Here is a 12511-nt window from a genome sequence, read left to right on the forward strand (position 1 = left end):
CCACTTCAAGGTATATTCAGAGTGAATATTCAGTTAACATAGGTTCTTTGAGGGACTGAATCTAAACACCCAGCAGCATAATTGTCTTTGAACTGTTCAAAATTTAATCACCTATAACCAATCTATCTGCATAATTTATATTTGTCAGCTGCTTGGATTACATTCTTGGTAGATGACCAATAGTTAATTGGTTTAATCAAAATGTAAGTTGAGAAGGAACATACTATCAAGTTGACAAACACTTATTCAAGTTTGGTAAATATCAGGCAGCAAAAGTGGTATCATAACCCATGTCAGTAGGACATTTGCTAAATGGAATACTCAGTCTTTACTACGATAAAAACTACTACGGCATTCTATAGCAGAAGAGTAAAAACAATTCCTTATTTCACATTAGGCATCCTGTTAAAATAAATTATCTCATTTAATACTACTTCTGATCATTGGCTTAACTGAGGAGTAGAACTAATAGGTGGAAGAAGCTGGTATGTCCAGAGGTAGAGACAGGGCACATGGTAGAGTTTCTACATGATAGTGGCTTTACCCAGCTGCAGAAGTAAAATAGTAGATGGAGAATGGGTGAAAGGGAAGGCCACCTGTACATTCGAACCACTTATCTTGCACTAGTAGGAATCCTTCAATATTGCCTGCCTGTTTTAGATAGTTAAAATGGTTAATATTCTTAGCTGACTTTCAAATAAATAAAACAAACCTAGCCAGAAAGGAGTTTCTGAAAGCGAATGTGGCTCCTTCCAAAGCCCTACTTTACTCTCTGTGAGTGAAAGCCCTTCCCTCCCTTCCAGTGGAACATTGTCTCAAAATAAAAATCACAACTTGCTTGGAACCACATGCTATTGATGCATCCTATTATTAGGCTGCTTTCATTATTTTATTTTTTATAAAGATACATATACATTACTAGAATCAAAGCAAAAATATTAATGGGCAGGTACTACAGAACTAAAGTGAAACAAAAGAACCAACAGCAACTGAAAAACAACAGCTATAAACTTCCAAGGCCAAAAGATGAGACTTAAGGGCAACACCTGTTGAGGAAAGGAGTATAACGTTCCTAGAGAGGTATTTAAGATGCAAGTCTAATGCCAGCTTTTTAATAACAAAAAAAAGAAGTGCTTTACTACATACTGACTAGCACACATAATACTTAATCTGGAAAGAAAAATTAATGAAGTTCCTTGGGCCAGCAGCAGATATGGTGTGCCCATTGCCGGCAACAGACACAACACTGGAACAGAAAAACCCAAATCCCAGGGCAAAAGTATTCACAGAAGTAATGGTTGAAAGTTTCAGAATTTGACAGGTAAGGTTTAATCACAAATGCTACACTCTGTACAATGTTATGGCTCTGCCTGAAATTTTACAGCTATAACAGAAACTAAATAAAAGTTCATATTTTAGTGTCAATTACAGGTTAGATATTTAGTTACAAATCCCTTTTTCTGGAAACAAAGGGCTTATCTTTCTTTAAAGTGTTGAGATGTTTGAAATGGATGTCATGCCTATTAAGTATATCGGCAGTTCTCATTCAACTCTACATTGTTTGTGTGACTATTAATGAATTTTAATAGAAGCCTAATGGCCAAAGGCCAAAACTACATTCAAACCCTGCTAATATATCCAGGCAGATAGGAAATTCTCTCTCTCTCTCTCTCTCTCTCTCTCTCACACACACACACACACACACACACACACACACACAAACTCAAACTAAAAACCTCCCAAAGGAACTGCTTTGTTTGTAGACTTCAATTTGAAGTAGATACTAAGGGCAAGAATAGACCAGTTAAAATTCACCTAAAAATCCCTTTCCCATCTTCAAATGTGCTAAAATACTGCTGTCAGTTTAGCATCTCTTCATGTATGTTATATATAGATGTGTTTCTTTCAAAATGATATTTCAAATATTTAAACATCAAGTGGCCAGAAGACAAGAGTTACACTACTGGCAAAGTTTATATTCCACCTAGGCCTTAAGAAAGACCACACTCATTTCATTAATAACTCTCCATCAGATATAGTATATTAGAGGCCACTTTATCACCACTGCATAAAGCTATTTAAAAAAATCTGTCGCTAGCACAGTCTGGTTGTCAAAGCTTCATTATACATTTTACTGTACAAATGCTTTTCAGATGATTTTATTTTTTTAAACAAGAAATTCCGCTATAACAGAAACTTAGGTTAAAGGTTTTTATGATGGTACTTTCATGTTCTCTTCTTTATTAAGTGTGGTTATCTCCAGTAGTAAACAAGTTGATTTCACGAAAGCTGTTACTAAACGACTTATGTATGCTGTTATCTACAATTCTCAAACTGTAACAGTACAGACTTGAACTTTTAAACAGTCTGTTAATCATCATCTATGCCATGAATGTTTAAATATAATATATATTTAATATGAAAAAGCTAAAGCACAAGTGCTTTCTCCCACCCCTAAATTCTGCTTTGGGCCCTCACAGATTTGGAATGCATTCTTATCCACCCTTTTTCACAAAGTCAGGAGAGCTCAGGAAATATAAAGTCAAAAATATACAAATCTTTGTTGTTATTATAATAAGATTTTTTTTCCATGAATGAAATTACCAAGGACCATGAACTTGGAAAAAGAAAATCAAAAGGAATTTACAGCAATTATTTATCTTCAAAGTTCAAAACTGGTCACTTCACAGAAAGACTTCAGGGTTTGTTGAAACTTTTCTTCTAAAAAGTCATTCTGTAGTGGAGTTTTCTAGGAAAAATTAAACAGCTTTTAATAACTGGCCCGCTGGTGTGAGAGCTACCGTGGAATAAATTAGCACAAAAATGGAAAAAAAAGTCTTATAACTGTTCACTGTTACAGACATAATCAACAAGGTCAGTCACTCTCAAAAGCTCATCTTCCTCCTCTTCTGGTGCCCCTGCCTCCTGCCCACCACTTGTCCCATTGGGGGCTAGGCTTGCACCGGCTGTGCTGTTGTCCTTGGGGGTCTGAGGCTTCTCAGTTGGCTTGCCAATCAAGTTCTCAATGGCTTTGCCAGGACTCTGTCCATTGGTGGAAGGTAGGTCCACTAAGCTATAGTCCAATGGGCTCCCCACTTTGCCTACATTTTCAAAGTCCTCTTCATCATCACTTTCTATCCGGTAGGGCTTCTTGGTGCTCTCTTGTTCTGAGGGCAGGACCCTGGGCTGGCTGTCATGAGTGGGCTGATCTGCATCTCCATGAGCATTGTCACAACTCTCTTCCTCATCTGTCTCAATCCGGTGTAGCCGTTTGCGGGATGGTTTGCCTTCTTCTTCTTCCTCTTCATCTGCTTCTGAATATTCATCTGTACTTCGGCCCCGCTTTCGAATTGACCGCTTTGATTCTTTAGCTAGCTCATCATCTTCAGAGTTCTTGGACATATAGCTCTCTAGAATAAATAGCACATTTAAGCCATTGACACAGTTAACCATAAATGGATTTAAGTAATTCTCCCTTTCCTCCCCGTATTCACCCCATGTCCTATTCTCTCTCCTACTCTCAGACTTGCTTGTACATAAATATTCCCCTTCAATAATTGACCTGATTTCTCTCATCTCAGTCCCAATATGAATATGATTCATACTGTACTTTACCTATAATTTTATGCAAGTGTAGATTTCCTGGGGAAGAAAACTGATGATCCTTGAACTAAATGAAGATAGCTTGGTCACAAACCAAGAAACTCTTTACCACTAGTCCTCAAATTAGGGAATCACGTAAGCATACTGACAAGGAAAAATTAAAATTGGGCACCCAACTCTGTATATCTGAAACACTGTGCCAACTCTCATCTCATGTTATTAAATGCCCTTGGTAATCTTAAATGTCTTCTCTTTTTTGGCTATACAGTCAGCCCTCTGTACCCACAGATTCAACCAACCACCAATGGAAAATATACATACAAAATAAAAATGGATGGTTTTATCTGAACAGAACATGTACAGACTTTTTTTCCTTGTCATTATTCCTTAAACAATATAGTATAAAAACTATTTATATAGCATTTACATTGTATTAGGTATTATAAATATCTTAGAGATGATTTAAAGTATATGGGGGATGTATGTAGGTTATATGCAAATACTACAGCATTTTATATAAAGGACTTGAGCATCTGAGGATGTTGGTACCTGCAGGGGTCCTGGAACCAATCCCACATGGATACTGAGGGATGACTGTACTTATATCTTAATAGATCTCACTTAATCTCATGACTTTGTGTATCATCTATATGTTGATGACTTTCATATTTGTTTTAGGCAACCACTAAATTCTAGCCTAGTGTTATCAAACTACCTACTTAATATCTATGCTTGGATATCTAAACAGGCACCTCAAACCTAATGTGCCCCAAACTGAGCTCCTAAACCACCTCCTTACATCTGTTGCACTGTGGTCTCTACCATATTAGGTTTTGGCAACTGTTCTTCCAATTGCTCAGTTATTCTTGATTACTTTCTTTCTCTCTTCTAACCCAATAGTAAATCCTTTGGGTCTATCTTTCTAACATAGCCATAATTTGACTGCTTTTCAACCGTTTACTGCTACTGTCCTAATCCCTCCCACCCTCATATCTCACCTGGACTATTTCAATAACTGCCTAACTAGTCTCCTATCTTCTGCCTTTGACCCCTTCAATCTATTCATAACGTAACTACCATAGCAAATTAAAACCTAAGCCAGATCATATCACTCCTTTGCACAAAGTCCTCCAGTTGTTTCTCATCTCACACAGAACAAAACCCAAAGTATACATATGGACTACTCTGATATCCAATATGGCAGACTCTAGTTACCTGTGGTTATTTTAAATTTAAATTAACTAAGATTAATTAAAATTAAAAATTCAGTTTCATGGTTATACTAGCTACATTTCAAGTACTCAATAGGGACATGAGTTAGTGGCTAGTATTGATCAGCACAAAACAGAAAATTTCCATCACTGCAGAAAGCTCAACTAGACAGCACTTTTTCATCAGAGGCTAGCAAATTTTTTCTGTAAAGGGCAGGGCCTAAAGTCTCTGTCACAACTATTTAACGTTTTTCGAAAGCAGGCATAGTTTGTAAACAAATAGGCATGGTGGTCTTCCAATAACACTTGCTTTGCAAAAAGGTAATTTATATAAATAGGTGGGCTGTAGTTTGCTGTTGCTCTATCTGATCTGGTTCCTGCTGATCTCTTTCTTTCATCTTGTTACTCTTTCTCTCACTCATTCTGCCCCAACAACCCTGGAATCCCTTCTGTTCCCTGATCATGAGGGAGACATTGCCTCAAGGCCCTCATGTTTATTGTTGCATCTGCCTGTATCACCCTTCTTTTAGATAATTTTATGACTCATATACGTTGTTTCCTTAAGTCGTCCACTCAAATGTTGTCTTCTTAGTGAGAACTTCCTTTTTTTTTTTTTTTGGAACTTCCTTTAGTTAATATCTGAAATTCCAAATATTCTTCCTTATTTATAAGCATTTATTTATCTTATTTATTGTCTTTTTTCCTTCCAACTGAAATAAGAGTTATTACATAAGGGCTATTTTGTTCACTGTTTTATTCCAGTGCATAGGATAGGGGCTAGTTCAATAAATATTTGTATTTAATGGTTAAATTAACTAATATATTTGTCTTTATGTCACATGAAGATAAATACACACTCAAAAAGATGTTCATCTCCCTTCTTTAGCCTCCCATATCCAAACATTTTTTTTCTCCTTTCTCTCCTGGCTTGGGCTCAAACTTTATTCAAGTTTAATCTATGAAAGCCACCAATCTTCAAAACAGACCATAAACAATGGTGAATTAAATATATAAAACAGAAAGGTGGAAAGGTGAGGGCTGGAGTCATTTAAAATGAGTTTGGGCAGAGCTCTAAAATAACTACAAAGATTAAATGGAGGCTAGATGCCTATATTCCAGCTACTGGAGAGGCTGAGGCAGGAGGATTGCTTGAGGCCAGGAGTTCAAGGCTATAGTGCACTATAATCACACCTGTGAAGAGACACTGCACTCCAACCTGGGCAACATACTGAGAACCCCTATCTAAAAATCAAAACCAAATCAAATCAAATCATAAATTTATGTATTAGAGTTTTTCCTACACTTTCAGTATGGGGCACAGCTAAAGCTATTAAAAAATAAAACAGTTACCAACTGAAACTCACAGTTAAGGCTGAGAGACAGCAGGCACTTTGGTTGAAACTATTCAACTACTCAGGGCACTGGAAGTTATTTTAAAATGAGGGCCATGAATAATAGGGAGGGAAAAGGAAAAAGGAGAGTAAATCTTGATCAGATCACAATTTTCTGAGACTCTTCTAGTTTTAATGAAAAACTTAATTATAGCCATGGAAATCTTAAAATTAGCCTTTTATCAAGTATTATTTAATGAAATTATAATTAGTAACCAGGCACAAAATTATGGGTTTTATATCACAATATGAATTTTAAAGAAATGGAACAGAATCATAATACGGAGTTCACTTTGTAACATTCATAGGATATCTACACCTTACCTTCACTCTCTGAGCTGGAAAGTCTGCGCTTGTGAACTCGTCTTATTTCTTTACCACGTCGTAAACTCTTCTGGGAACCGTCACTTTCTGAATCTTCTTTGTAGTTAATCTGTCTTTTCTGGTTTCTCCTTGACCGCCTTCGACGAGTTTCTACAAAATCATCACTAAAATCATCGCTGAAGTCACTTTCTATTAAAAAAAAAAAAAAAAAAAAGGGAAAAAAAGGAAATCAAGTATAAAATTTAAGTCCATTAAGTAGAAACGTGGCTAGCTTAGGTTATAAAAATATAAAACTACTAAGCAGAGTTTGGTCATAAAAATTAAATGAATAATAATTTTTATAAGTCTCATTTATTCCTTTAATAATGAGTCAATCTATGGGGGTCTTGAATTCCAAACCTCACAAATGTATATTATTAGCAGTTAATCCTAAAGATAGGAAATGTTTGATACTTTTTAAAAAATAATCTTTATTGCATTTGACCTGGTCAGGTACACAGCTACCACAGCTTCTCTTTGTAGTGGACAGTTACCAGAATCAGTTTCCTGATAATTTGCTGGTTCTACCTGTGGTTATACTCATAATGTACGGCAGAGGTTAAACCTTCTAACCAGAGAAAACTCACATACCTATTCCAAAAAAGTATAGAACTGGAGTTATATTTTTGGCTTTTCTCCATGTGGAATAAAAACCTGCTAAATAAAGCATACAGAGCTACTTAAACTCTCAAAGCATTGCTAAATGGCATTATTCTTGTCATCTCTGATCAATAAACCAGAGTGATACTATGGCATTATGTCACAGCTATTTTTCAGAGTGCTAACAAATTCCACTGAATTATGACATTCAAGTTTGTTGTTCTCTAATGGGTTTCAAATATTTTAAAATAGCTAGCCAACAGGTTTAAAGGATTCCCACTGGCCAAATCAAACCTAAATAGTGATGGTAATATAATATATCCACTAACTAAAATAAGAATCCACAGGATACATTGATATAAACAAATACATATACAAAGAAGAAGGGAAAGTTCTTTCTTACAGAATAAACATATAAGAGGAATGGTAAAGTTAGAAAATCATCAATAGATACTAGACATACTAAAACTAGTAGACGAAATATCTTGTAAGGACTGAGATATTTACATAGTCTCAAATTCCCACAAATAACTTGCTAATTACAAGAAAAAAAAAATAGTAAAGCATATCCTGAAATTTAATTATTAGGAAACAGAAAAACCAAATTGAGTGACACTTTACAAAATAACTAGTTATGCATTCTTTAAAAATGTCAAGATGGGCCGGGTGCGGTGGCTCACACCTGTAATCCTAGTACTCTGGGAGGCCGAAGTGGGAGGATCATTTGAGCTCAGGATTTCGAGACCAGCCTGAGCAAGAGCAAGACCCCATCTCTACTAAGAAAAATATAAAGAAATTAGCTGGACAACTAAAAATATATAGAAAAAATATAGCCGGGCATGGTGGCACATGCCTGTAGTCCCAGCTACTCAGGAGACTGAGGTAGAAGGATTGCTTGAGCCCAGGAGTTTGAGGTTGCTGTGAGTTAGGCTGATGCCACAGCACTCTAGCCCAGGAAATAGAGTAAGACTCTGTATCAAGAGAAAAAAAAGTCAAGATCAATAGTCAAGGTCAATAAAAACAAAATATGAGGAGCATTCCAGATTTAAAAAGACTAAAGAGACAGAATAAATGCAATGTATAATCCTAGACTGGATCCTGGGCTAGGAAAAAAAAATATGAAGGACAATATTGAGATAGCTGATGAAATATGAATGTGTAATGCTGATTACATAATAGCATTATATCAATGTTAAAATTTCTGTCTTTGCTAATTGTACTGTGGTTATGTAAGAAATGTCCTTGTCCTTAGGAAATAATCACTGATAAAGGGGCATGATATCACCACTTATTTCAAAGGTTTAGCAAAAACATATTAAAACAAAAGATCCAGGCAGGGCGCGGTGGCTCACGCCTGTAATCCTAGCACTCTGGGAGGCCAAGGCGGGCGGATCGCTCAAGATCAGGAGTTCAAAACCAGCCTGAGCAAGAGCGAGACCCCGTCTCTACTATAAATAGAAAGAAATTAATTGGCCAACTAATATATATAGAAAAAATTAGCCGGGCATGGTAGCGCATGCCTGTAGTCCCAGCTACTGGGAGGCTGAGGCAGGAGGATTGCTTAAGCCCAGGAATTTGAGGTTGCTGTGAGCTAGGCTGACGCCATGGCACTCACTCTAGCCTGAGCAACAAAGTGAGACTCTGTTTAAAAAAAAAAAAAAAAGATCCAGGCTTGGTGGCTTATGTCCATAAGCTCAGCAGTTTGGGAGGCTGAGGCAGGAGGATCACTTGAGGCAAGGAGTTTGAGACCACCTTAGCATCACAGTGAGACCTTGTCTCTACTAAAGCAAAAAATTAAAATTAGCCATGTGTGGTTGCATATGCCTATCTTCCTAACTACTCAGGAGGCTAAGAAGGGAGTATCACTAGAGCCCAGGAGTTTGAGGCTACAGTGAGTTGTGACAGCACCATTGAACTCAAGCCCAGGTGACAGAGCAAAACAGCTTCTTAAAAGAAAACAAAAACAAAAAAACCCCAAACACCACAATAGCCAGAGTCAGGGACACAATTCTCGTATTTGTGGCACTTCTCCATTAAAATGACATCTGCCAATTTGCCAGTTACATAAAGCATTCATATTTTTTCTTTTAGCTGTTGTGCCTCTCACTATTTAGTTAGTAAATAGGGATACACACAAGCTCTAATAACATCAACCATTGCTAATTTGTAAAAACTACTGAATCACTGATTATGGTCTAAATAGGAGAGGTAACTGATATTCTTCCCTTTCTGATAGCTGGGCACCTGAGGAAAATGTTTTCAGCTTCTTGAGAATGATTCCCAAGAAACACTTAAGAAGATAAAGGTTAGACACAGAAGCTCTTGATAATAAAAGGACTCATAACAACACTAAATGAACATAGTATCAAGTTAATATATTGACATGTACATATTTTTCTCAGCTGTGCTTTATATGAAAAATTTAGTTACTGTCTTAAGAATGAAATTTTATTTTAAGAACTTGACTCCAGAAGTCATAATAATTTCTCATGTTGGTATGATATGGATACAAGTTATTTTTACCAGAGTCTCTACTATTCTCCTCAGATTCCTCCTCTTCATCGTCATCAGAGTACTTTTTCTTTGGAGTCTTCCTCCGCAAACGCCTGCTTTGCCTCATTGGCCGAGAGGGGTGTCGCCTCAGTCTACGGCTACAGAAATCAGTATCGCTGTCATCATTAGATGGTGGATCTTCTTCACTTTCATCTGGGTTTTCATCAGATACAACAAACTCATCTTGAGATCTGTCCAAGATAAACCAGAGAAATTATGATGGTATACTTTGAATAGCGAACCCATTTTTGAGTTCTGAGTTCAAATTCTATTGAGTCCAGGGAATCATTAAGTAACATATAGTGGAACATATCTGGATAATTCTATCAAACACCCTGTTTATACAATGGAGAAATCCTCCTATCCTTCTCTTGGGAGGGGTGCTAAAGATGAACTGATGCTGATTTTTGTACCTAAATTGGTTTGACCTCTTGGGATATACCCCATGTACCTTAACACATTGACCGCCACACTAGAAAAAAATTTTTTTTCCTTGTGGCCACGATGTTTTATTATGAAAATAGAATAAAAACTTCGAAAACAAAATGATCCTTTCTAATTTGGGGAAAAATCTGTTATTTTTCATTGCTTTCTGTGTGTGAGTTATATGCAACTTGAAAAATAGTTCATGCAGGTCCCAAGCTAAAGAGACATATAAGTTATTAATACATATGCTTCATGAGGCTCACGGCTCAAATCTAGCGTGAGTTAAATACAACTCACATGGCAATTAATGTGTTAAATCCAAGATGTCCAACAGTGAACGCATTATTTCGCTACCTACTGCTCTCTTCCCTTCCCCAGCCTGATATTTGGTACCATCACCCATTGAGTAAGACAAACTAGAAACTTGGTATTGAAACCCAGGCTATTAGGATAAATATCCAAATATTTCCCTTTTCATTTCTCACATCTAATCAATTACTAATTCCTCCTGAGTCTACCTGTTAAAAGATAATCGCTCAAACCTGATTTCTCTTCTCTTTTCAGGCTTTCATCTCACCTAAAATACAGAATCAACTCTGCAAATAGTTCTCTAATCTCTAGTCTCATTTCCCCCAATGTATTCTCCAAATGCATGCCAGGATGAATCTTTCTGAAACATAAATTTCACATTAGTCTGGTATTTAAAACTTTGGTTCTTAGCAGGGCGCAGTGGCTCACGCCTGTAATCCTAGCACTCTGGGAGGCCGACGCTGGTGGATTGCTCGAGGTCAGGAGTTCAAAACCAGCCTGAGCAAGAGCAAGACCCCATTTCTACTATAAAGAGAAAGAAATTAATTGGCCAACTAATATATATATAAAAATTAGCCGAGCATGGTGGCGCATGCCTGTAGTCCCAGCTACTCGGGAGGCTGAGGCAGAAGGATTGCTTGAGCCCAGGAGTTTGAGGTTGCTGTGAGCTAGGCTGACGCCACGGCACTCACTCTAGCCTGGGCAACAAGCGAGACTCTGTCTCAGAAAAAAAAAAAACAACTTTGGTTCTTCATCATTTTCAGGATAAAGTCCAAATTCTTATGTATGACAAATAAAACACTCGATAATTTGGTTCTTTTTTTTATCTCTTGGCCACATCTCTAGCAGGGCACTGTCTATATCAGCCCTATATTCTTGCTATCCTGAGCACCCAGGAGGTTCCCAAATATTTCATAACACTGTATGGCTTACTATCTTGGGTATGTGACTTTTCTGCTTGGAATGCCTTCTTTCCTCATCCTGCTTCTAATCCCAAATGGTCTGATCTGCCCAAATATCTACCCTTCAAATTTTAGATCAATGTCTACTTCTACTGTGAGGCATTCTCTGACCTTCCTGGATGGAGGTAACTCTCTCTGTACCCTAATTTCTGCTTTACCTCTATTTTAGTAGCAGTCATGCAGAATGACTTTTTGGTTTATATGCTTGCTTCCCCCACTAATAATCTGAAAGGAGAAACTCTACAGTATTGTTTAAATACCTGCTCTGCACAGAAGCCTTTCCTGATTTCCCATACTAGATGACTTCCCCCAATTAGGATAATTAGGATAGTATCTAATTACTTATTTGTCACGCATGACTAGGAACCCCTCATGGACCTGGTTAGCAGAGGAACAGAAAGGGCTCTCAACAATGAAAGTGCAGTCGCAGTTATTCAAATTTAAATGGAATTTTGACTATTAAATAACCATAAGCCTACTGTTCTGTTTTAAAATAAGAAGGACCAAAATTAGCATTCTTGAATCTGCTTTAAATATCCTGAAAGTAAACAGAGATAGTTTATGTGCATGAAGAACAAAAGCCTCATGACAACATGGCCAAGCCTCTCTGCTAGCCCAGCTCTATTCAAGCTGGTATGTAAGGCTTGGGGTCTAGTGACAGACTACGCACCCATCACTGATCTTAAATTCATCCTCACTCTCTTCTTCATCCAGGTTGCTGTCACTGTCCAGATCATTTAGTCGCCGGCGTTTCTTCCTTCGAGCAGCAGCTGCCCTCTGGGGTCGTTTATTTTCTTTTCTTTCTTCATCCAAAATAGTAGAGATGTCTTTCCCACGATGACCTGTGATGGTGGAGATATCTTTTCCTCGGCCAACTCCTGAGTTTGGGGTGAATACGGGGAGAATAACTATTTATTAAATGCTTCTCTTAAATTTTTAGAGACAGTCCTTATTGTTGCCTAGCAGCTTCTTCATTAGATTTATTTTTTTCCTACAAATATGCAGTTTTCTCACAACTTCAGCTGGCAGAGCTCTCATGGAGAGAGTTTTAGTACTCGTTTATGCTATTGAATGGAAGTTCACTATGTACAGA

The 12511-nt window shown here is 37.3% G+C and overlaps 1 protein-coding gene across 4 annotated transcripts in view; it reads right to left on the bottom strand.

Moving 5' to 3' along the window:
• Positions 1-2143: 2143 nt before the first annotated feature.
• RSF1 (remodeling and spacing factor 1) overlaps positions 2144-12511 on the bottom strand; it is a 125716-nt gene continuing 115348 nt past the window's right edge. For all 4 annotated transcript variants that reach the window (XM_020286636.2, XM_076002336.1, XM_020286635.2 and 1 more), the window contains 4 exons: positions 12089-12296; positions 9692-9912; positions 6530-6718; positions 2144-3410 (listed from right to left, as the gene is read on the bottom strand). In XM_020286636.2, coding sequence (XP_020142225.2) covers positions 2839-3410; positions 6530-6718; positions 9692-9912; positions 12089-12296 — 1190 coding nt within the window. In that variant the 3' untranslated portion in view covers positions 2144-2838. The remainder of the gene's footprint in view (positions 3411-6529; positions 6719-9691; positions 9913-12088; positions 12297-12511) is intronic.

This window comes from Microcebus murinus, chromosome 4 (genome assembly GCF_040939455.1).
Source record: "Microcebus murinus isolate Inina chromosome 4, M.murinus_Inina_mat1.0, whole genome shotgun sequence".
NCBI classification, from domain to species: Eukaryota; Metazoa; Chordata; class Mammalia; order Primates; family Cheirogaleidae; genus Microcebus; species Microcebus murinus.